The sequence below is a fragment of the Strix aluco genome, chromosome 16, assembly GCF_031877795.1.
Source record: "Strix aluco isolate bStrAlu1 chromosome 16, bStrAlu1.hap1, whole genome shotgun sequence".
In the NCBI taxonomy this organism is placed as follows: domain Eukaryota; kingdom Metazoa; phylum Chordata; class Aves; order Strigiformes; family Strigidae; genus Strix; species Strix aluco.
The window spans coordinates 9,696,280-9,723,591 of NC_133946.1; the positions used below are offsets into that span (position 1 = coordinate 9,696,280).

The following is a 27,312-nucleotide window of genomic DNA, read 5'->3' on the forward strand; positions in this document are numbered from 1 at the left end:
TTCAATGGCATCATCCTTTTAAACATTTCATGATAATTTTTGAGGATAGTACAATCCACTCAATTTTTTTTTGTAAAGCAAGAAATGAAATTTTATTCATTTGATAACCTCTTTGATATATAAAAATACATTCCATTTTTGTCCTCAGTCACAGCAACTATCCCTGGTAAACTCGAATCATTCCTCCTACTGATTATGCTTTATGGCTTGCTTTCTTTTTTTAGTTCAGCAATTTACACTCCTTCTGTATGTGGCCTCTGGTTTTACTTCCCTGCACACTACCTCAGTGGTGTCAAGCCAGTGAAAGCTATTAAAAAAAAAAAAAAAAAAAAAGGCAAAAAAAGCCACTACCAGTGAAAGGACCGTGCCTTAAGGCATGTATATCCTTTAAAGACTTGGGAAAGGTAGCTGACCTGACTCCGTGTCAGAACAGCACACTGATGATAGGAACATTACCAAAAAAACCCCACAGTTCCCAGCTGCTGGATAGAATGGTCCTGGCCTAGAAGGAGCAGAGAAGGTGAGATGCATTTCTCCTGATGAGAAGCTAGTGGACTAGGAACTAGCTAGAAGCCAGATTTGGGGGAAGCAGGAGCTGAGGGCCCTGGAAACACTTCCAACCATTCCGGTTTGAGCATGAAGATTGGGGCAAGACACAAACACATACCAATTCTCCCCCTTCCTTTCTACTCTTCCTCTGCCACCCTCCCAAACATCTCAAACATCTCTAGGGGATAAGCCAGCAAGCCCTGTGCGACCTGCACCCACTGCTCAGACCACAGAGTTCTTGCCCGAGACCAAAACTAGCACAAGGGCGCTGAACAGGGACTGGGATTCCTCCGGTAGTTTATTTTTGGCTCAATTACAAGGTTCTTCTTGTTCCATCTGTAAAACAAACTCTATCAGGAGTTGCTGTGGCAATCGTTGTCTACCTGGCAGGTGGCAAGGACACACTACAGACTGGTTTACAAAACCGGGCCAAATCATTCTGAAATCTACTGTACTTATATCAGCAGTTACATATGTCATCAGTTCTCGCCTTACTTTCTTGCTCAAAATTTAGAGTAAGCCTAAGAAATCACAGGCAATGACCATGCACTACATAATTTGCACTACTCTGCATGCAGTTCCATGTTATGTACACAGAATATACCGAAGTTCAAAGGCCAACAAGAATAATCAATTTTTGAAAATAAGTGTAAATTTGAAATAAACCTAGTTACTGCACAACTTTGTACTAATATACACACAGAAGAAAATTACTTGTGACCAAAGGGAAAAAGAAAACTACGTTAAGTTTTTCAAGCTCTGTCTTACATTTTGATATGTAATTACATTAACAGATCACAGTTCCCAGTTTTCCAATTTGTTTCCTACCACATAGCAAGACTGAGCATATGACATTCTATTCCTTGCAACCCTTCAGAGAAAAACAGATAAATAATAGCAACAGATTTACAGACCAATCAATATTCATTTGGTTGTAACCTAGCTTAAAAGTCATTAACGTAAAGGGTTTTTTCTATGGACATGAGAAATAATTATTAATTTAGCAGAGGTATTTGAAAGAAACTGCAAAAGGGAATTTAGGATTATGAGAATCTGCCAAACAACATGCATTTAAAATGTGGACAGTGAAGATCTCATTGTCTTTGCCATCCTGATTACACTAATATGATGTTTTATCCACGTTAAAATGCCTGCTAGCATATGAAACAGGTTAATGTTATTCACATTCAAATGACAAATACACAGGGCTATAATACATGCTTGTGTCCCTTTTGCTTCTATTAAGTAACATGTGATAAAAATAGAACAAGTCATTGCATGCTGCTGCCAGTTTTGTAGGTTTTTAAGTCTTTTGATTTACTGCCTTTTCTTGTTTCTGCTTTTATCTCTCTAAATATGCTTTCCCCTAACTTGAGAATTATTCTGCCAGCATTTGATTTATGAAAATCAAAATTACTAAATGGCTCCCCAAACCAAAATAAATAAGTAAACAAACAGAATATTCATCGGGCAGGCTAGCATTTAATAGAAACACTTGCAGTTGAAAAACCAAGATTGCTGACCTCAATCACTCTGATCTAATTAAAGAAAATGGGTTAGAAAAGCAATTTTACCACAAACCAACTAATATCCTTGTGTTTTGAACGACCTGTTCTGCTTATTCTACAAGATAATGCATGTTTCTTAAGATCTTTACAATCACAATTACAATAAAAATAAATGCTTTTACACATACTTGAAAAACATTTTATTTAAAAACAACTGCCTAGTGTGGAATATGTATATTTTAAAGGATAAGCCTACCATATTAGCAGATTTTCAATATATAAAAGAAAACAAAACCTCCATGTGAAAGCACAGACAAACCATCACATACACATATCTCTGCATAATTATAGAGGAATACAGGAACTCTGACTTGAAGCCTAGCAACAGTATCCAAGTATTAGTTAGTCTGCTAATCAACTACCAAAAACTCGCACACCAGCTCAATGTGTTTCATTTTGCTAAAGCAAAAAGCAAACAAAAATAAAACAAAAGAATCCTATTGCTTCTAGCTTCAGAGATGCTGAAGGACAAGATGTACAATATAAAACAAACCTTGTTCACTTGAAGAAGAACAACCCATGTCATTTAATCCATCTGAAAATTCATCTCATCACAAAGAACCAAGGCAAAAGAGATTTAAATATAGGATATCCAAGTCAAAGGACTATCAGTTTGCAACATCCTTAATATCTGCATATCTGTATCTAATGAAAGCTTCAATGTTCTTACATATATGATTGGGTTTTGTACCTCCATCCTATAGAAGCCATAGTAAATTCTGTACAGCAAATGCTTCCTAAATCTGCTGTGCTCATTTACTCACAGACAGCTGCAGGCTGGATGAAAACAATCAGGGATTAACTTTTCTATTCATCACATCTTTTAATCCATTACTTTCTCTTAGTTTGCAATAAATAAATGCATAAAGTTAAATAAATTATAAATGTGCTATAGCTAGTTAAAAAAAAAAAGTAGTTCAAAAAGGGACATTATTTTTATTTTTTAATGATGTGTGACTGCTAGACATCAGGAGTATATGTGATGTCTTCCTCAACGCAGAAAAGAAGGTGAAACAATAGTCACTGAGCTGCAACAGACTTCTGGGTTCCAAAGACACTCAAAATAAGTGATAATTAAAATAAGCTACTTTGATGCTGTTCTAATTCCTCAAAAAACTAATTTGGGGGCATGATGAATTGAAATAATCTGAGAAGCTATACTAAGTATTTGATGCTGCTTGTAAAACAAGTTTCTAAGTACCTTATGGTAATAGGTTTTCTTGCTTTATGAAAAATATTACTTTAATTTGTTTCAAATAGGATTGCTTTTTAAATGATACAAAAATTTTCATTCACCTTTCAAACATCTGCCAAGAAAACAAAAGGGATTCACTGATGTTCAGAAACTCAGAAAAGAAATTAATACAATGAAATCTGGACCTTGCTTTTAATCTTTTACTCATATCCTTTTTTCCTCTTCTCTGAATCTGTTACCTTTTATGTTTGATTGGTCTTATAAAATTGCATCATCCCTGTTTGAAATAAGACTAATGCGAACATTCTCCATTGCTGACAGCGAGGTGTCTTTTATTGTACCTCTACCACAGGTTTCATTTGCAAGGCTTTTCTTCTCAGTTTGTTTCTGAAAATGGCAGCACCAAGCCAAAACAAGTTATCTGTGCTAAATACTTTTCATGTCACGGTTTCAACAAACTGGTCACCCAGACACCTGCTACAATGTACTACTTGCGATGGAAAGATAAATTGGCAATTGATGGTGGGGAAAGGAGTAAGGTAAGGAAGAATCAACTTGCTGATAGAAGAAGGGAGAGCACGTATGAGAGAACCCACACAGTTTTGAACTTTCAGAGGAAAAAGCCAAATTTTTTTATAGGACAGAATAACTAACATATTTTTATTCTGGTATGGTGGCTAAGGAGAAGGTTCTACAAAACTCCAGTTTGCTGGGAGAGACAAGGGCTTACAGGCAAAAGGAAACAGAACTGCTTAGTGCAACCTTGCCTGAACATTTACACACTGTAGATCAGTCATGAGAATAGTCAGGAGGTTTGGATTGCCAGTCTCCCTTTCACGGATTGCCCCTCGTTTCATCATAAGCGTCTGCTGTGAAATCATCCAAGAGATAGAGAGCTGCACCCATCCAGAATGAGGACAGGAGAGAAATCAGGCTCCTCCAGACTGAAGAACTGATGTGGAGGGTGGGAGGGAGGACTGTTGCTCTGCAAACAAAGACCACTGTGGTACACGCTCTTCTGCTGCTCAGAGCTGTCTCAGGGTACATCTACCAGCTCTGATCTCTCCTGATGATTTTAAAACCCTAAATGACCTTATCTGCCTTGAAACACACTCAGCTTAGTCAACAGATTGGCCTCTATAACACAATTTTATGTAGCTGAGAAACTTTACTGGCGAAGTCTCCCCTCTTTTTTTCAGATGACTAGGTAGGGACTCCAATGGCACCTACATCTTCTGTTTTGGATACAATTTTAATCTATTTTGCTTCTGTAAAAGGAAAACACAGACACTGTCTCTCTGACTAAACATGTATAGTCACACCGGCCTTAAGTAGGTGCTTTTATCTGGCAAGATCTGAGTGAGATAACCAGACACTTCACACCTTAGAAGAACATCCCTCTGTTACAGTCAGATGTCACATTATTCCATGGGTCATTATTTTTGCCTTTTTTGTTTCTAAAACAGGTATTTTTGCATTTTTCTTCTTTTTACAGTGTGAAGGCTTACAATTATTGCAAAGAAGCTTATTTTATACATGACTAGTTTTTCAGCATTTCAACACATTTGTCTAATGTAAGTGCTTTCTAATTAAATAAAAAGGAAGAAAAATCTCTGTGGGATTTGATCTGTAGAACAAAGATTTAGTAGTTCTGCTGCAAATTAGAATTTTCTACTGCTAGAGGATACCCTGGTCATTTTCCACCTGAGCTGGTTTTCCATCATCTTCTACAATGGGGATAGTCTTAGCACTACAGTCTGGCAAGGATCCAGGCCAAGGGGGGAAAAAAAAAAAAAAAAAAAAAAAAAAAACACACAAGGACAAAAAGGCTCCCTTTAAGACATGCAATTCAGCCTCTTCTTAACTGAATGATCCCAGACTTCGCATACAGCTTAAAATGGTGTTCTACTGTAAATGCCGATGAAATATAATTGGCAGGCAAAGGTGGAATAGATAATAAGTGATATACTGAGCACTTAAGCATATATATTTCTTGATGTGGAGCTCTTGTGGACCACCGCATTGAGATGTAGTGCTTTTGCTGTTGGCACGCTGCAGACTCATCCCTTCACTCCACAGGCAGCGATACCCTCCTCCTGCAGGAAGGCTGAGCTATGATCTCTGCCACTGAACAAAGCAGCTCATTCACCACAACGCACGGCACAGGACCATGAATCACAAGCACTACATTACTGCTGCTAGATCCTTTTAATTGCAGTTTTGGCAACATTACTTGAAACAGCTTTGTGACTACTGACAAACTGGAAGACACCCACATAATACCTTCTGCATTGAGAGTACAAGTGACTTCCTACTGCAATAGTTTGGGACAACAAAATAGTCTAAGAATAATGTTAATTAGCACATGTCAAAACAGATGGACACAGATAGTGTAGTTCCTCACTATGTAAGATCAGAGATTGCAAGCAAATATTATTTTTCATCTTTCAGACACTTCAGTTTGAGAAATGTAAAAATTTGTTTCTGTCACCAGATAAAACCTGCTCCTGAAACTACTAAGTTAGGTTCAGCCTCCAATCACTACCACCGATTAAAATTTTCCCATCCTTAAGACGACATACCCAGGAAAGTAGGTAGATTCTTTCTGAAAAAAAATATTATTGCCACATATATTACTTAGCTGTATATTAGGCTTGCATTGGAAAAGTATCTATAGCTAAAGATACTGTGCATGATCACTCAAAGTTAAAAGATTAGGTCAGAAATCTTCCAAGAGCCATGTAGAGTTTTTTCCGATGAATCAAGAGCAACATGGAGTTTTTCCCAATGCATCACCAATGTCTCCTTCCGATGAATCTTACTGCGAATAATCATGAATACCATTGACAAGCTTACTATTAAATGATTGAACAGCTCATCATCTACCAGTTTAAGCCTCCATAGAAAAGAGACCCACCCAAAGCTGCACATATTCCAAAGAATTTCCTACAGTTGTAACTTATTCATTATTAAATGAGTCTAAAATAATTACAAAATACAAAGTAATTACAGTAATTAAATGAGTCTAAAATAATAACAAGGTTTAATGAACTGGTTCAATATCAAAATTCAGTATCTAACCAAAAATACACTTTCTGAGGGACAAAAAATGAAATGTTTCTCAAGAGCCTTCATAGTATGATCTGTCTTTCTTATCTTCATGAAGATATTTCTCAAGCTCTTTGCTATTCCTTCCCACTCTGTTGCCTCTCGGCTCTAAGAAGATACATTACTCAAATGATACATGTTGGAATACATCCAAAACTACATGAATATAGCAGATAACCAGACAAGTAAGATAAATAAAAGCCAACTTGTTGAAGTTTAAGTGCTGACATTATTCTGCCCATTCATCATCATACTAGCTCTCAGGTTTTCTGCTCCGGATATTGTTCTTTGATTTTTTTTATTTTTTTTAACAGGGAGACATTCCAGAAAGATATTTCAATGACTTCACTTTTTTTTTTTTAAGTAATAAATCTTAAGGGACAAATGTCCGGCTAAATTAAATTAGCTGGGAGGAAACAACATAACGTAATGCTTATTGTTTAAGACAAATCTACTAATTTAAATAGCTTTGCACAGACCACCACCATCTTGCAAAAAATTTAAGCCAATCATGGAAGCACCAGTATTTCTACTTTTCAGTGGAAAAGTGAAGGCATCAGGAAAATTTGGAGAATCTTCCCATATAAGATATTTTCTAAACATTTTTCTAGAAATCACCAAATCCTACATAAAAGTTTTTGCACTCAGCAATAATAAGTTCTGCTTAAAGCCTCAGGCACGTGGCTATCACTTGTCTTCTAGACTGAGTCTCATCCACCTACTTCATAACTACATTTCACTTCGCCCACTCACTGACATAACTTGGAACATGCACTGGTCAAGGGAAAGGAAAAAAAGTGCAGAACTGGTAGAACTGATCAGTCCAAAACATGATGACATTAACATCAATGTGGTTTCACACAAACCAGTTTAGAGGCTACTGTTTGTAAGTGTACTATAAGTGTTACTTTTACTTTACAGTTACTCATACTATAAGTGTATGCATAATTAATACTAGCAAGTCATTCCTTTACTATTTTATTTTATTGTACACAACCATTTTTAAGGGAACAAAATCCACTCAGAGAAACATAAAACATAATACTGTATATTGTCTATATACAGTACTTGCTCTGCACTGACTACACGCAAGCCAAAATACCAAGAATTAACATGGCAGAATAAAGGGAACATTTGACTCTAAAAAACCATTTCCTTCCATTTTAACATCTTCACGAAGTTATAAAATCATCAGCCATATGTAAATACAAACAACAATAAGATGCTCACCCTATTAGGAATATCTGGTTCATTTTTAGTTAATTTTTTTACATCAGATTGTTTGTAAATACAGAAAGATGAAGACTTCTTACATGGAAAGGAATTATCACACTATCTCAGGTAAAAAATTTCCAAACTCACTACAAACTTTTATGCAGAAGTTATGATTTCCATGCAAAACTTTTATGCAATGTGTCCTCAGATTTCTCAATGCATACTGCAAGGAGTTGAAAGTATCACAGTGCTATGAGAATTCACGTTACCGTGCAGAATTTTCAGCTACATCCCTGCAGATCATATGCAACCAGGAATGGAAATGGAAAGGATGCCTTAATTCAGACCAATTCTTTCACAGTCTTAAGTTTCATGTGAGCTGGCCTACTTTTCCACAAAACTTAGATACTATCAAGTCATAGATTTGCATCACTAAGTTAAATCAGTGTGGACAACTACATAGATCCTCCTGTTTCAAAAGGAATGCCTTTTGTTGTTCAACTTCAGGTTGTTTCTGTGCAACTTTAATTAACCCGAATTAAAGCATTTTAATTCATTTTAATTGAACTGTATGAGAAATCACTTTTATCATTTGAAAATGGTTTTCATTTTAATGGCAAAACATTCTATGTAAAAAGATCTTTAAAAAGCCTTAAGGTTTTTTGTCAAGGGCCCTTAACGCCTGCCACTAGACTTCATCCAGTGCCACACACCAAACTCGGTGAGAGGAAACGGTTTTATGGATATGGATAGACACTTTCTGCCATCTATTCATTGAATTGCAGAGAAACATCTTTTTTTATCTTCTTCTTACCAATTATTCCTACTTGAGAGCTACTTTAGGCTGACGCCAAAACAGCCTGCAAGAGCCAGTTTGGCTTTTCCAGGTATGTGGATGTGTATTTAATCTGTTACAACTGTCTAATTAATTTATACTTACAAAGCATCTATCACTCTTTTGCACTACTTATCAAATTTTCATTTTCAGAGCATATTTTGAAAACATTTCAGCTTTCTCCCCATCTTCATTTTTTATAGAAAAATTACTTTTAAAATCTCCCTTAAATGACACTGTCATCAGTCATATCTCGCATGGAATCAAATTTAATAGCTTTGCAAAATCCTGGTTTAAACATGTATAACTTGTTTTCAGTGACTGTAAATATTTTGCTTACCAATATCAGCTTCCCTGTGATTCTTGATATATTCAGCAAGCTCAAAATTTCCCGCTATTATAGCCACCTAAAGGATTGTAAAATAGTTACAATTAATATATTGTCATCACTTATTAAGTAGGAAAATATGCATGTCACATTACTGACAAACATCATACAAGTATATTTTCATTCCACAAAGTGGAGTAACTGTTTATTACTTCTATTCCACAACTACTACAGGCAATACCTTTCTGAAACAATGCTAAGAAATGAGATCTCAATCTATTTGTAAGCAGCACTGCCGGTGCCCCCATTCCCCATTTACTAAGGACGCTGTGATCGTGGATGTCTCAGGAGACTGCTAGAAGAGCTGTGGCTTTTCATGCTGTGGCAGTCAAAACCAGCAGTGAACATTAAACACACTATTCCCAAAGCTCTGGGAGCTGTACAGATGTGTGGAGAATGCTACAGGAGCAGGCTAGGTGAGACACATTGAAGCTATTATTTCCCTTTAATTGCTCCTGCTGTGCTACTTACCTGAACGAAAACAGGAGCTACAATGAATGTACATGGGATAGTCAGGGAAGAAATGCCAAGAACTACAAGTATTCAGGTACCACTAAGACACCAAAAAATACTAAAATAGTGAAACTGGTAAAGTTTATGGATACATATAGAATTTAAAGTGTTTTAATAAATATAGTTCTAAAATAATAGTTTTCTTTTTCATTTATTTCCTGGTTGTCAAACACAGATGTGTAACTATCTATTCCAAACTCTCATCTAAATGGACTGAAAAAAAAGAAACATCTCCAGTGGATATAAGGAAAGTGATTCGGTTGTGCCATTGCTGCCTCCTCCCTTTTTCTTCTCCTATTTTTGCCCTGAACATTGAGCAATTGCCTTTTCTGGGTCCATTTTGCAGCTTTATATTATGACAGACAGTGTTCTCCTAATGGTACTGTGGCTTTCCTAACGTAGATAAAAGGGATAAGGCGGGCTCCCCTTTCTCATAGAAGCTTCTGCATATACAGGGTACAGGCCAAAAAAAATTTTTAAAAATCTTATTTAAGGACTCCCCTGGATATAGGGCTACTGTCAGTCACGAGAAGTGTTTGAAAAGTCAGGGAAACCTCTGAGCTGATGACCAAGAAAGATTATGGGCTGGTTTGTACCACTCCACAAATCTCGGGGATGAAGAAAAACGGAAAGACTAAAGTGCTGAAATGGTCTCAGGAGGTGTATGAAGTACAGTTAATGTGAGTAATATCTTTTAGCATAATGAGCATAAGACCTTATTTCTGCACTCATCACAGGGAATTGAATGGACAATTTTATTTACTATTAACCAAAACAAACTAATATGAAAATCCTCAAAAATGAAGACTTTACACGCAAGCGACAAGCTACAGACAGAAGATCTTGACTATTAAGTATTTAAGAGTTTCCAAATCTGCTTTAAATGGCAGACGCAGAGCAGCCTTAAATCATGAGACATGACCATTACATCCACTTCACCTAAAAATAAAATAATTACACATATTTTTTGCACTTTTCATTCAGCACCGATCATTTACACTATGTCTCCTGTTGCCATTAGTGCATCTCACGTAGGGCTCAGAGTGGACTTACCATACATCCTACGGCAACACTGGAAGAAGTCTCACTGAAACACAGTATTATGACAATTATTTGCTACAGGAATGGATGTACTGCCTTTGGAAAAAGACCTCACTGCAATTCTCTGAACTAAAACTAGTGGGACTGTTAAAAGTCAGATTATCACACTCTTTTCTTCCCTCTACAGTCCTCCTGGTGACTTCATTGAAGGCCTTTCTTTAGACCCAAGACTCCGATTGTACTGGTCCTTATGCTTCAAGCTACTACTCATGAATCCCTTCTCTATGAAGCCCTGGAATTCCTTGCACAAGGACCCAGATTTAAACAAATTGTTTCAAACACAGTGAAGTAATCTCCAATTTATCTTTTGGTCTTAAGCAAGCAATAGTTTGTTTAAAGAGAGACTGATTTAGTTTAGGTTGTAAAGTCTACTGGCTAGTAAAGTACAAGCAAGACTTTTAAAAAAATCACTGTATTTTAAGTATAATACAGTTATCAGGATAACTGTTTTAGATTATCAAGCAAAGTTTAAAACAAACAAATGAGCATACCATTTATCATGTTTATGCCCTGAATCCAGTTTTTTCCCCAATTATTTCTTTTTTAATGCTTTTCAGGTTTCATCTTTTTTTCTTGGCAAATTGTTTCTTGTTTTGTTACAAATTTCTATCCAACATAACGGCTAAATACAGTAATTATGTTTTCTTTTCATTTCAAGTGTATCTATTTCATGGCAAAAATTCTATTCCATGTTTGTACAGCACCTAGCAGTTATAGTCAATATGCGTATACTTGTGTTTTAAAATAATCCTCAGTAGGCAGCCATGAGCATGGTATGTGCAGTATAATCATTTTTGTCCTTTAAATAATTAACCCACATATAATATCACCATACTTACTAGTAAAAATCATGTAATTATTTTCTCATTACAATATTAACAGTAAGGAAATGCTTTGCTTTGGGCACTTCTCAGTTGTGTTACACCAAACATAGATGGATTCTTGGAAGCAAAATGCAATACTATGAATCAATAACTGGTTCAACTTAATCTCACTTCTGCTTTTAGACCGTAGTTGAAAAAATAAAGAGTGTTTCATCTCAGATATGTCATAAGACTTCTGCAGGCCATAGTATCTGCAAAGCTCAGGGAGGTCAGAGACAGAGGTAGATTGGTGCACTGCCACCTCATCGCCAACAGAGGCGATAATCCATCTGAAAATTACTATTTTAACCACTAGTAAGACAACCTTTATTCCAGGAACTACTCCTGAAAGAAACTGCTTCTCAGCATGGATAACGTATCAGAATCCGGCCCCCAGCCTCCTCTGCACAGCCTCTAAAGTGTAACACGTGAGTCTCCCTCGCAAACAGCACTATGAAAGTAACAGCAGAGCTGTACAAATGCTTTCTCTTTGACTTCACATTCCGCAGCCTGGCTTGGTTCAGGTTCATTAAAGCAACATTTGTGTGTAGATCAGGGGGTTTCTCTACATTATAAGCAAGAAATAACACCTTTCTTCAACATTACCCCTAATTAGCATGTAAAATTCAAACAGGGAATTCACCAGTGACAGGCAGTTTGCTAGACAGCAGCCATGTTACTCAAATGAAAGAATTTTTAATACAGAGTAGGTTTTAAAACTCAAGTATAAACATGCTGTTGAAGTGATAAACACATTTTATTACTTGAAAAAAGATATTGCCAGATAGCTAAGAGACAGCTTGACAGAGAATTGTTCCTGTATTTGCTTCTGAATCAAGCACTAGATTCAGCAAGCTCAAGGTACCATTTCTCTCAATTTAATTTACTTCGATTCGCTAAAAACAGTATGTAAAATTCTAACAGCAAAAATGAAGGAAAAATATGTTAAGATCTAAAGAAAGCAAGAAGAAGTTTAAAAGTACAAATATTTCTTGGCATAACATCAATGTACTTCACTTGAATTTGATGGGTAAAGAGTGTGGGAGAAAGTGAAGTCAGAGAAAAAAAAAAAAAGGAAAGATACAAAATTATACTCATTCAATTTTCACAGTTGCAAACTACAACGCACAGCAACCACAGCCTCTTTCCCATCAAAACGGATCTTGAACCCAAGTTATAGTGTGTTCAAATAAAACTATAAGCGTGAATGCATTAGGACAAGTGAATGGTTTTTGCAGGATCCAGGGCTTGAACCAAATTAAGGTGGTGCAAAGTCTCCCCTCGATTAAGGTGAAAACTAAATCGGAACTGAAGCTCTATATTTGTACTAAGTTTCTTTGTACTTTAGAAAAAAACCAACTAATATAGTATCTTTGCAGAAAATACAGGAGTTTTATTCTCTACACGCTTCATAACTTACATGGTTTTAAATAGCCATATTTTGCTTTTCAGGATGTTCTGTAGTCAAGTGCCAGATTTCCAACTGAGAGGTTATGGCAGGAAAGAAGGTTTTGTTTGGGGTTTTTTTTGATCACAAGACATCTCTTCTTGGCAGTGAAAAAGTAGCACAGCCAGCAAAACTACAGTGAAAGTTTTCTTCCAATTCCAGTAGGAACTGGATTCCAGTCATCAAAATGCATCACATGCATGTTTACAGACATGAAATACTACCATGAAAGGCTGGAGGTAGCACTTTACAGCTAGAGGCTATCCACAGACTCTGTTATGCTGAAGCTTCAGAAATTGTGGCTCTTTAAAAACTGCATATACAGCAGTCTTACTGTAATTCAGGTTCTTTCATTCCTGCAGCAAATGTCCTTTCATTTTGTCCTTTTGCCACAGACAAGACATATCTTACATCAAAAATCTGCATGTCCTTAGTCACATTATTCTGTAAACCTGATAAAACCTGTTTATGCATCTTCTAAAAAAAAAAAAAAAAAAAAACCCCCACTCATCTACAGTTTCCACTAACACCTGCTTTTTTTTTTTTTTTTTTTTTTTTCCTATTTTTAAAGGGCATATTTACTTTGCATCACCTCCAGAATCAGAAAGACTGCACCTCCAGCATCATAGCACGGTGTCAGTCCAAGTCCATCTGAAGAGCATGACTAAGTAGTTCAAGCACAGTGCTTGCAGACCACAACCAGGATCTTTAGCTGCTGCACTGACATTTGGTTGGGATCTCTGCCATATATTCTACTGTACAATACAGAGAACAGAAACTCTCTTGGGATTTTATTATCATCATTAGAGACAATTTTATATGAGTGGTAGTAACCAAAGTGAATCATTTATCAGCTCCCTTCCCTCTAAGTTTAACTGACCCCACAGGCACCTAATTATTTTCAAATTCCATTTGATGACATACATGACTGGCCTGAATAAGTACATACACTTACAACAGGGAAGTGAGCAGAAAGTAAAGCTAAACAGGAGGATGTATCTTAGTAGGAGGTAACTCATACAGATTAAAAACAAAGTAGGGTAAACCCATGCAGCTAGACTGGCGGTATCACCTCCTGTTTCCACAATACTCTGTCTTCATAATGTCACCGTAACAAAAAGTTAATGGAGTCACGGAAACAGGTCACAGCTGAGACACACTCAGAGGGCTGTGAAGCACCAAGCCACGGGGTTAACGACTCACTGGGCAAGGCAGCGGAGCGGAGACGAGAGCTGGTTGTCGCTGTCAGGGTCCGTAATGCAGAGCACGGCCAGAAGCTGTGTGTTTATACGGATATTTGCTCTGCCTTGGCAGAAGCAGAGCTTGTTACAGCTGCTCCATCGTCTCACTTACTGTCTCACAGACAGATGTTTCTTTCAAATGATGCAACTGGTTACAGTGCCTTACTATTTGCCATGCCAGGCAATGCCAGATGCTCTGCCACCCATTTAGTGAAGGAGGGAAGGAGATTAATTGACACTTGGCTAGTTGCTATGGATGGTAACTAAGTGACAGCTCAGTGAAGTAGAAACTTGAATGAATGAAGTAGCCCTGACGCAGACTGGTGGGGGAGCAGGCAGGATACGTTGGCACCCCACGACTGCTAGTTCAGTGTAGGGCACTGGACGAGGAATGAAACCCTCCTAACTGGTCAGGCACCTTTAGAAGGGTCTCTCTTTGTCCTGGCATTGCATTATTCTCATCCTCTGGTTTTCTGATATTTACAGTCAGAAATGTTTCCTCTCGATACAGGCAGTTTTCAAGTTGGCTTTCAGAAGTCAATTTAGGTTAAACATTTGATGCATCTGGTTAGTTCTGCTTTCCTGAATCTTGTTCCTCAAAGAAATTTAGTTTAAATAATGGCAAATAAGACTACTTTGTGTAAACGTGACAGATGTCCAGTTACAGGTTTCAGTGCAACAGAGTTTCATAAAATTTTCAGCCCCTGGACCAGATATACGTAGCAGCACTGACTCACCAACAGCTCTCTGTTTAGCCTCATACATGCAGTTCTCAATATATCAATTACTTACTCAAGTATTTAGATCTTTAGATTGTGATTAATTTAGTGGTTTGTTCCTTTCAGGAAATTGAAAATTATATATACACTTTACCTGTCACTAACCTTTCACAATTGATTTTTTCTGCTCTTGAAATGTATCACAGGTAGAGGTTATATTAAATTAGAGCAAGATCTTTGTAGCCTGTTAGCAAATACAGTTTTAAAGCTTTATAGGTTAGTCCCTGAAAGGCAAGCACCAAAACTGAATTACATTACCGCTCTTTGGAACAAACTGCTCCACCCAATAAGAAACAATACAAAAAAGACAGAAATTGAAGTTGTTCCCTCTTAAATGCACCCAATGAACTTTGACAAACTTTCTACATGGCAGTGAGGACAACTCCCAGTTCCAGGAACATCTCTCAGTTCATTTATATTTCACTCTCAATCAAGGCTGCTGCACTTCCTTCTGCATATGCTTAAATTTTAGACAAGGCAAGACATAAAGCTTTAAAATGCTCTGCCTAAACAGAGAGCGGAGGAAGCTGCACAGTTGCAGCTGCAATTCACAATAAGCAGTTCATGATAAAACAGTCAGTACTCCCCACCTGCTTTTTCTCCCCCTTCTCCTTCCAGACAATTTCACTTTCCGGATGAAAGTACATTTCATTATTCTTCCCTTCAGGGCTGATGTTTCACCCTTCCATTGTCTCTGCTACCCAGCAGTGCTCACTAAATGATGGTCTTTCAATAAAGCTTGAAATTGCAATGAGTTCAGGTATGGCACTACACATTAAAGGAGACAGCACTATCCCAGGACAAAATGCGACTCCAGTCTTGACTTTGCTCAGTTCAGCCAAGCAGCAGAAACGCAGATGGCCATACAAGATACTCTGAGGTACATCTACCCTACAAGTTCCCATCTTCGGGTGGAATTGAAAGGAAGAGGTGATACAACCCTGCAAATAAGACTGTCACCGTAAGACTCTCCAGAAATTGCCTTCCAGTTAAATCACAGACTTATAAAATCATAAATTATTTATTGTACCACTGGGAACTACATTATTTTAACAATGAAGAAACACCACTCAAGCAGTCACAGCCATTATGCAATACATTTCACAATCAGCAGAGACTCATGAGAAATTAACACAAGCGAATTTAGAAGGAATGGTTGGGATCATTTCCTTAATGAAAAGGCTGCCAGAAAAGCTCTTCCATGTGTCATAACTAGGATGTGTTTTCTTAATATTAAAAATAGAAAAAATAGCATTTCTAATAAGCATAACTTTCCAGACAAAGATCATATCAACAATTCACCCAATAGCTGCAATATCAAGAGGTGATAATCCAACCGCAAGGCAATCTCTGAACAGTTCCATTATAATCACAACCTTCAGAGACAGGCTCCTCTTTAATTCAATACAAAAATCTAATGGTGCTTCCTGTGGGGCAACGAAAAGGCAAGGTAGTTCAACTTCACATATTTCTATTGTGTCCTCTCGAAAGAAAAGCTCTCCCTAATAAAACAAAGAGGTAGAGGCTTTGGGAGTCTAAAGCCACTTCGAAGTTTGTCACAACATACCATCAGGTATGCAGCAGTCATCCACAAGGACATAAGAATGCTAAATTTAGGTTGTTAAGTGCAAAGACCCTGCTCTTATGTACTCCTGTGCATATCCGTGCAGCGCACAGCACCATGAGGTTCCATCCCTGATAGTGACACAAAATCACGTAGCATGCTCTGCAGACTCCAAAAAAAAAAAAAAAAAAAAAAATCTTAAATCGATATGCATTAGTTGCTCTCATATATGAGCAGCATGTAGATTTTAAAACTCTCTTCAGTGGTACAGATGGAGTTCGATTTGGAAAAGCAAGAAGCAATCTGCATTCCAAATTTCTCTTCCATAGGTGTGGGAGAAAAATGTACTGATCAAACACTATTGGTTTCTTACGCAATTTCAGAAAGCTTGCACATGAAGGTATGTTTATTTATTCAATAAATAAAAGAACATACCTAGAACTCAGTTTCCCTTGGAAATACATTCTTTTGTAATACCTTAGCAAAATGTGACAATTTGGCAAGCATTGTTCTGAGCTCAAATCCCAACATAGACTTTAGGAATTTTCAATTGGAGAAGACATTAAGAATTCAATACAACAAAATGGGGTTTTTTTCTGAACCAGCTGGAAAATTCTATACAGTTATGTAACTATATAAGCCAAAATAGACATGCTGAATAATCACGAATTCTGTATTTTACTTTCCAAAATCAAAGGGCAAAGTATCATCCCACATTTTGTAGTTGTATTAATTACAGTTGATTTTTGACTTTGAGGCTACAACACTGTAAAATAAAATTAGTGGAAGCTTCTTAGTTCACCTCATTATAAAATAAAACCAAATGCTTGATTAATATATTATTAATATCACTAATTCACTCTCTTTTTTCTAACAGCGCTCCTGAATACATATAATATGGATGACATGAAACATGACCTCGAGAAGACACATATGTTTACATTATGGAGACATATATTTATATTTACACTCCAAAACTTTTTAATAAAGTTATCGGTTTTGAAGCTGAGATGTAATAAATCTAATGAGAAATGTGTCAGAAGCAAATTACTATTCTGAGAAGTTTATAGTTGGGTAATATTTTGTACATATAATAGGACACTAATGTTTTTCTTGAAAATATATCAGAACTGAAAGATTTTATTTTATAAAATAAAAGAAATTGATAAAACTAGTTTTATCAATTCGAAGCTTTATTTCAGGTATAACATCTTCAAGTTTCAGTAAAACTCACTGAAATAAGATGAATAAGATACACATAAAGAAAAGCAGTAAAATTTAAAATTTCTTTCATTAAATAATAGTCAGTAAATATTTAGATTAAGTGTAGAAATAACCCATATTCTCCACCAGGATGATAAAATGCTGACATCTTTCCTAAATTACTCTGTAGTAATATTAGGAAAGACTGTAAGTAAAAAAAGTCATACTCAGCATTTTCAATCATGCTTCTTTCCTGGACAGAAAATAACTCTTAACAATTTTAATTATATATAATGTAACACAAGCTTAATATTATACATTTTGAAAGGAACTAACTTTGTATATTAATATATCTGATGTCCAGTAGATGGCAAAGTATCAGCAACCATCACCTTTAATCTTCTTGAAACTTGCTTAATTTAAACCCCAAAGTATATTTTTTCTTCTTTTTCTTTCTAGACTCCACTTTCTATTTCATTGGATAGCAGGATTAGCTTTACCTTTTGGATGTTTTCTGTATGTTATCTGCTTGAAAGACAATTTCATCTTCATCAGTTCTTGATACAACAAAGCACAATAATGTTACTATCCTTTAAATAGTCTTTTGAAGACAGTTTCTTCACCACTGAAATTTTTTTCTCCAAAAGCATGCTGCTGCTACTGTTCCCAAATTTGCCAGCACATGTTAGCATACTGTGTACAAAAATCTCTTAGCAACAATATCTTAGTGTCTAACATTTTCCTTCTTCCAACTATGATTCATGGAGCCATCTGTAGTCAGATATTGACATGCAGTATCTTAAAATAGATACCTTACATTTGCTCAACAACTAGTTTTAGCATCTGAAAATATAAATTATGGGAAACGGCCAATATTTCTTTGAGGCTCTTCATCATTCCCTTGATCATTTTAGCACTGTTTAAACAAAGGCTTGCCACGATCACTTTGCCTTAGTATTAAGGTCACAGGATTCACGCTCTCCAGAGCGCAGAAAGTAGGCAGCTCCGTGTGCTGGGTGCAGTCCCTTACGTAAACCCTCCAAGCAATCTCAACAGCTTCCCCAGCGAGGCCCACCTCACGCTGATACCCTGGCTATTTTTTAATAGTAATCGACAACCAGGTTTTTAAACTTCAAGTATGCAGCACTAAGATCTAAGCATTCTTCACACCCTTGGAGCCTAAGCCTCATGGAAAGTACCCTACGATGGGTGGGACAAGGTCAGTGTCTCTGCTGGGCAATGACAAAGAGACTTCTGCAGCAGCTGCTACTGTAGGGAATGCAAAAATGTCCTGCACTCTGTTCAGGGAATGGGAAAAAAATTCCAACCATAGGCTTGCAAACACTGGTTTTGCCTCCCAAAACTCATACAAAGTTTTCACTTCAAAGAGAAAGCATCTTGTTTTCACCTACAGCAAATTATCTATCAGTAGCTAAAGACTTGGCAAGTTATTTGTTGTAATGCAGTGTGCAATTTTGCATAACTTAAAAGAATAGCACGGTATTAAAATGTTAATTAAATGATAATTAAAAATACTGTTAATGAAAAATAATCATATTAAGTAGAATACGTTATATAAAAAATTTGGTAGCATGCCTTTGAAACAATCTTAAGTGTGAGGAACGCACTTCCACCTCAGTGAAATCAAACAGAATTTTATCCACTTCAAAGGAACTAGGATTTTACCCTAAATATTTTTGAGGAATTAATATTTTAAAAATAAGCAAACATATAACAACAGGCATCCAAATACACAACATGTATTTAGCTGAGTATTATCCAAAAAGTATACTGCAAGCATTACGGTGCTGGCACATTTTCATTGCTAAAATGTTGGTTTTGCTTGCAAGAGATTTTACAGTCCCTATGGGTGTTCTGAAATACACTCAGTAGCCATGAAACAGTGCCAGAGCTGACTAGCTTAGTGAATTCAACTCAAAATTAAGAGAAGACTATCACACTGAATGACTTCCTTTTAGTCTCTTCACGTCTTGCAGTACTGTCTTAGCAGGACTCTATACTGGACTGACACTTAAAATGCCTGTAGGCAGCCTTGCTCATTTTCCAGTAACCTTATTATGATTTTAAAAGTAGAACCTGTATTTTATTTTACACTGTCCTTTCATAAGCATACACAACTGCATTCTTAAAACTTAACTACTTTTATTCATGAATAAGCCATGACTGAATACCTTCAGATTAAACTAAATCTGCATGGACATCAAGATTTAAAAAAAAAAAAAAAAAAAAAAAAAAAAAAATCTAAGTCCTTTCCTCACAGCATGTGAGCAAATCACTGCTAAATCATCTCACTCTCTCGGCTTTGAAATGCAAACCTAACTCCTATGACAAAAGGATCCGTTGTTATGCAAGAACCAGCTTGCCAGAAAGCGTTGAACTGAATACACCAGCAAGTTGATTAAAGTCTACCACAAAACATGTCAGAAAGCAAAAAAGGAACATACAGGCAAATTCATCCCAGGCACAACTTCACTGCTTCACAGCATTCTTTTACTTCCTCCTGTTTCTTTAGATAAGAAATAACTAAGATTTTTAGGTTACCCTACTTTGTACAGATTGTATTAAGCCTCCTCCATGGTCACTGCACATATTGGGAAATTTAATGTTTATATCTATTTTAAAAGTAGAGGAAAAAAATTACATCTTCTTTCTGCTTCTCTGCTAAAATGCCACCTAGCAAGTCATTCCCAAGATGTGTTTTTCTACATTTGTGTTTTAATAATTAACATGGAAAAGAAAAAGCAAACAGTGTGATACACACACATTTACAATTACAGACTCATTCCATAGCAAAATCCAGCTCAAGCTGGAAAGAGCCATCAAAAGCCAGTTATTACATAATCCTCATTATTGCTACATGGGCAAGCAGCAATTTCAAAGGAGTATTTACTAAAAGCAGATAAAGCCAGGTTGCAGCATCAGATGAATCAGATAAGACAGAGCCAGTAATAAAATTGACTTAATTTTCTTCCTCCCCCCAGTAATATGCTAAATCAAAAAGCCATGAAATGCAATCTTCTTCAGCTGAACTCTTTTAGAAAAAGATTGAGAAAGTGTGTTATTTGCTAGATTTTGCTTTCCTTGAAATTACAGTAAATGTCAGGTTATACAAAAAAATTCAGCTCAAGTGTGTATAGGTCTGTGCTGCTGTAGGGTAAAGACTTTCACCTCTGAAGGCAGTCCTACCTCATGGAAAAGCCAAAATGTGCTATATTAGCAGCTTCTTCCCCAAACACTTTCAGAAAAATGTCTTCCTACTCACAGCAGGCAGTAGATACTGCCCACTATTTCACAGTAAAAACTGTTTATGGGATTCAATTCTGCAAACACTTAATAATACAGTGTTGCTCAAACTGCTAACCTGAATGGCTGAAAATGCTTTTTGAAAGCCCTTAGGATAAAATGCATCGGGTTAATAAAATACTATGATTATTTTACCTAATACACTTGGTGGATTCGATCCAAACTCTGTGGGTTAACTGTAATAAAACCTTTGGAAACCGCAGTCTAGTAAAAGTCAATGCCAATAACATAGTCTGATGAAGACAGACACAGGACAGCAGCATATGCCAACTGCTTGTCATGAACGTTCTCTCCAAATGGCAATGCAAGAAGATGCTAAGTCTGTCCTAGAGGCACCGATCCTCCATTTTTATAAGCAACAAGAACTCACTCAGATACTGCCAGAAATTAACTCTGAATAGCCTGTATAGTCATGCAAAAGCAAGAGATCATGCCACCACATCACCCGGCCATCATAACTATGATCATTAATCCGTACTTGCAAGCCTGAAATGCCCATGAGTCCCACCCACAGCTTGTGCTCAGCACTGCACGGACACAAAACAAAAATATCACTATTACCCAGAAACACAAGTTCATAGAATCATAGAATGGTTTGGGTTGGAAGGGACCTTTAAAGCTCATCTAGCTCAACCCCCCTGCAATGAGCAGGGACATCTTCAACAGATCAGGTTGCTCAGAGCCCCGTCCAACCTGGCCTTGAATGTTTCCAGGGATGGGGCATCTACCACCTCTCTGAGAAACCTATGCCAGTGTTTCACCACCTTCATCGTAAAAAACTTTCTTCCTTATATCTAGTCTGGTTTTGGCAATCTTTTTGGATAGAAGCAGACAGAGGAGCACAGGAGAACAGCAGGACACTGTTGGGCAGCCTGGGCATCATGGCAGAAGCAACCGCAGCACAAAAGGTGGATTTCAGTTTCTCTGATATTTCAAGTTCATTAGTATCGACTGATCAGTTCACAAAAGCTACTACATACACATTATAGCGGCATAAAAATGTAATAAGGTATTACGTTTTATAGAGAAACTGAATGGCATTAATATCTCAACATGGTTTAACAATAAGAAAAATTTAAATGTAGTAGATTACTGCAAGCATGCTTATCTATGGTTTGTGAAACAAATTTCACATAAGGTTTAACCTTTTTATACCACACATAAGGGTACAGGAATCAGGAATTCATAAAACAACAACATCTGTCATCTCTCCTGCAGTTAAATCTGGAGCAGAGTCTGATATAATATACTTTTCTGCAAGAACACTGAGAAAAAAAATACTGGGTATCTGTCACTCCCTAGATGTTTATATGGTGCCTACCATTTCCATTTCAATTCATGTAAAACCCTAGTGACAATGTAATACAAATAAATGGACATTTTACATTAATCTTGTTCATATAGTTCCTGTCTTAGGACTAATGGGGTTTTCTGACGTCTTAGAGACACAACATTTATTCACCCCAAATTTGCTCTAAACCAGTAAAAATATATAAATTCTTCTGATAGACACAACAGTGAAATAAAGTCTTTCCAGTGACAAGGTTTACCATGCTCTTTATAGCTACAGAAAAAACATGCAGAGTTGTCACAGCTGACCTTTTTACAGGGATAAGATGTGCTACGTGTGGCTGCTCAGTTATGATGAGGCTATTTAAGAACTTACCCTTGCTGCCTTCTTTTCTAGGATATAGTATAAATGAAATCACAGGAGCAATATTCAATCTTGCTGTCAAAATCCTGTAATTAATTTAAGATTATACAAATCTCCACTGACTCTTGCAACTTCACCCATGACAACTAATCGTATCTGAATCGTACACGAGCCTTTCTTACTTTGAGGCAAGAACTGGTAGTGACCCTTACAATTTAGTTTGCTTAATTTGTTCCCTTTTATAACCTAGTTTCAGTTGCTTCTGAGCTTTTGGAAGCTTACCCATTCGGTGGAAAAACAAACAGATTGGCGCCTAGCTACCTCAGAGACACTGTTTTTCCCAGGGAAATCCTGCCGCATGTGAGAACACCTGAGGCATTTCAGCTGGACACCCCTGTCTGAGCAGGGAGAGAAAGCACAAAAGGGAAGAAAAAAGGGTCTTGGATCATTTACACAGAGCACATTACAAAAGATGGTCTCATGAACACTCCTCCATAAGTTTACAGTCACGTAACAAGCGTGCAGCAATAACAGCTTTTTTTAAAAAAGACACATTCTGCAGTAAGTATTTTTAGCATCCCCAAGTGTGGCAATATTTTGCCTTTCTCAATGAAAGATAATCATATCATTTAATTTCTTTATGTTTTACTGTATTGCTTCCATTTGTCTGTTTTTCTGAAAACTGACAGGGGTTAAGACAAAGGTTAGGACAAAGCCAGCACTACACAAACCATCACTGGGCCAAGGTGAATGGATTTCAACCCCATTCTGTATCCATGTGTATTTTTCTGCTCTTGTATCTCTTACTACATTCAGCCCTTACCAAGCCAAGCGAGAGAATTACTGAAAGCCCCTTAGGCTGAGGTCTGACTTTTCAAAAGTAGCTGGAACATCTCCAGAACTAGTTGAGGCAGAAGCATCTTTTCTGTCTCATGTTTTCAGCACGAGTATTACATTCTGCTTTGTTATCTTGTCACCACCTGTATAACGAACAAATGTTGACCTTGGACAACTGTACTTCATGTGCCACTAACAGTTTGTCAATACTTCAAAACTGACAATAGCAGGAAGTCTGCTGACACTCGAGGTCACCCCTAACTTGTCATCAAGCACTCCCCTGTTGGAAGTGTTACCTGGAACAATATCTTGTTTCCCTACTATTCTCAGGAATATCTTCATTTGCCAAGATTTCCCCTAATACCCTAACAGATAGCATATCAGCACCACAAAGGCATAAATATGCCCAAGGGGATGTGTAAAATTCCCAAACAGCCTTTTTCTCAAATGAGAACATGTGTTCCTCTGTATAAATAGCACTTCAAGGTAAGTGACAAGAAAACATATCGTAACTAATCATTGTTTGCATCTGGATATATCACCATGAGACCACTCCTTTTTATTATTTTTTTTATTTCAATTTTGTCTTTTTAAGAAATTATGTTGTGTATGCCTTCATATATACATACACACTTTTTTATTTTCAAGGAAGAATCCATAGTTTGTTTTGGTATGGTCACTTGTGTAGATTTAAAAATGTTAAATGCAACTCTTACTAATATCTCTGTGTCCAAGTCTTAAAAAGCCATTCTGCAGAATTTTTCACTAATTCTAGTACTTTTGGGGTTTTCACACAATTAAAACTTTAAATCTTTTCCTATCAATATCTAAATATAACAAATAATGGCTAAGTGCAAATTAGGCTGTACACTCTTCCATGACAGATTGTCCTTTACCTATTATTTCTGTACTGCAAAACATAATGTAACTAATCAACACAAGCAGTGACCTAACACAAAAAAATAAAACAACCAAAACAAGTATGAATAAATTCCATTATTTGACTCAAATCAGGACAAAAGCTGGAAAAACCTGAAAGTCTGACTAAAGGCAGAATGCATCATGAGATGAGAGCTATATTTTTTGCCAATAATACCCAATATTCAATGATGCGTTCACACAGGTGCTTCAGAAAAGGAATTAGGATGAAAATAAATACTTGGCAAAAACAAAGTCCTTGTGTAATTCATATGCTCCATTAACACAGCAGTTACATATTTCAACATCAAGAGAGAAAGCATTACTTTACATTTGTAAAGATGCCTTTTTGAGGCACCAGACAGAGATTTTTGGTTTTAAAATCAGCTTTCTCAGAGTTTCACCCTTTCAAAAATAAGCCAGAGAGAAAAAAATACCTGAGAATAACTTCTTGTCCTTTGCCTGTAAATTTCAACAAAAAGATGGCAATTAAAAATTATAATAACCTAAATCAAAATGGGGTTTTGGGAAGCCATTCTAGTGATATGCTGGATAATAAACAAGACTGATTTTTTTACAGAGCACGAGCAGGGCTGGGAGCATTGCACGCACATCCACCCTGTGACAGCCCCATCTCCCTGGCCGCCCAGTTCAGTTTCCCCAGTCCACGGCTTCCTCCCCAGCATCACCACCAAGCAAGGCTCCTTTTTTATACAGTCAGTCCCAATTTCTCCTCTAATCTGATTTTCTTTCTCTTCTGCCCTTGACGATTGAAAAATCTCCCCAAGACCCTTATCAATCTTGGTCTTGCTCCATTCACTCTACTCTTGTACTTTCCCACCCATCTCCAAGCTCGATGTTTACTTACCCATGCCCAATTCCGCCCATCTATACTCCCCCCAGCCAGCTTAGCTTCCAAATATGCTGTCTGGTTTGGAGCCCCTGTATTTGAGTCAGACTGCAAACCAGTTTACACAGCCACGTTATTAACATGGAGATCACTGACAGCATGCAGGGCAATTAAAGAAAACAAAACAAAACAAAACAACACAACATAACACAACAGGGGAGATGGGACAAGGAGAGGTGGGTCAACAGAGTTTTTCAGTATGAGCAAAACAACACATGTTTTCCCTCACCCATACTCCGAAATGGCTGAATCATTTTGTTTTTCCAAACAATGCCGCCTGAGATACCAGGCATGGAAAATTTAATTTCAAATTATTCAAATCTGGCAAAAATATGAGCAATTGAAAAATAGATGTACAGCCAACACACTGAAGGGAACAATTCTACCTGCAGTGGATCTGGAAGGTTGCTGCTCCTCCTGCCATCTATGTAACATAAGCACATTAATCACCCATGCTGATTTGGGACAGCAATATTCAACAGTAAGGTACATCTGAGAGAGAAGTCATTCTCATGTACAACTCTGCCATTAAAAGTTGTCACTGAATGCCACCTTAAAATAGTGTTTCTGTATATTTGAACACATATGCTTTAAAGCACTGACTAATTATTAGCACCATTAGCTCTAAGCTTGAAAGTGCTTTATAGCCCATATGAAAACATGAATTATTCATATAAAGCTTCTGCTCACTAAAAGAAAAAGGAAAAACAATGATAAACGAGGTGTATGTTCATTTTTACCTGCACAACAGAATTTCAATGCTTGTAAACACTGCAAAACTGAAATTTCTGAGTTACTGGATTATTATTTGCCAGATAGGTAAGAAATTATTTTACATTCATCTAGGAACACATAAAAAGCGTGGAAAACTAAGTAGCTATGCATGTTGATAGGATATCATGGCTTTTCTGAAAAGGTATTTTGGTAGGTTTTACTAATAAAATAGAAAGTGTAACAGCAAAAAAACCCTAAAACCATTGGAAACTGTAAAGCTAACCTATAGCTGGAACAGAAGTTACAGATCAGCATTTCATAAGCCTGTTTATGAGAGCTGTAAGTCGATGTACCGTATGTTGGTGGCAAACATCATGTTTCGGCAAGCTCTATCATAAGGTATGAAAGGTTGTGGAGGCGTCAGCAGTACTTACAGCAGGACTGGGTGAGGGCATATCCAAGTTCAATGCTACGAGTGAAAGCACAGACCTGCTCCGATTTTAGTTACTTCAGAAGAAAAATGGCCAAGCACAATGTATGTAACAGTGTATTATTAGCTAGCACTTGCAGCTCTGTAATGCCGATGGTTTTTTCATCCGTTAGCACAGAATAATTAGCATGTAAGGTACTTAGATTGCCCAGCCAAGATAGGATGGATAAATAAGTGATTAATAAACAGAACTGGCAATATAGTATAATGATGTGACACAGGTTTCATCATACCTCTAATTGCTAGTCAGCCTTTAATTGAAATGCACAGTACACAAAAAATTCTGACACTTAGACCGAGGACGGTGATGCAGGAATTGTCCTAATTTACTTGGAACATACACGGGGAGGACTGAGGGAGGAGAGTCACGCCACGTCCATACAAGTGCTAATGATTATTAGTGGGGGCGAGACCCCACAAAAAACATACAGAGACATTTCTGCTAACCCATATTCTGTTATTGCAGAGTACAGCCTATCAGTACAATCTATGACGGTTGACAGTCGCAGACTTTCGGCTGTGGGTGACATCAACGGTACTCAACACTGATTACTAATTTAATGGACCCCAGTCATCAGTCAGGATGAAATACATTCCTTCAGAAGCAGCTAATAAAAGCTTAGGTGCTTAATTGGGAAAGACAGTCAAGCTTTTTCATGGCCTCGACACCTGGCAATGCCTTTCCAACACTAACTCTGCTAGAGACTGAAGAGGCAAAGAGGACAGCCAGATCCCAGGCAGAGATGTGAATGACATGTGGGACACCTGAATTACGTGGCACAGAGTTCAGCCCAGATTAGTTTTCCTTCCATACGATCCATGCACTTGTTTTAATAAGCACTGAGATTTGGTAAGAAGTGAACACATGCACATTTTTCTTTTTTTAGTGGTAAAAT

The 27,312-nt window shown here is 37.1% G+C and overlaps 1 protein-coding gene across 1 annotated transcript in view; it reads right to left on the reverse strand.

Moving 5' to 3' along the window:
* The window catches only part of SHANK2 (SH3 and multiple ankyrin repeat domains 2), a 338,597-nt gene that overhangs the window by 269,679 nt on the left and 41,606 nt on the right, over nucleotides 1-27,312 (reverse strand). Inside the window, exon 10 of the mRNA XM_074841993.1 lies at nucleotides 8,811-8,877. Within this exon, the coding sequence (XP_074698094.1) occupies nucleotides 8,811-8,877 (67 nt within the window). The remainder of the gene's footprint in view (nucleotides 1-8,810; nucleotides 8,878-27,312) is intronic.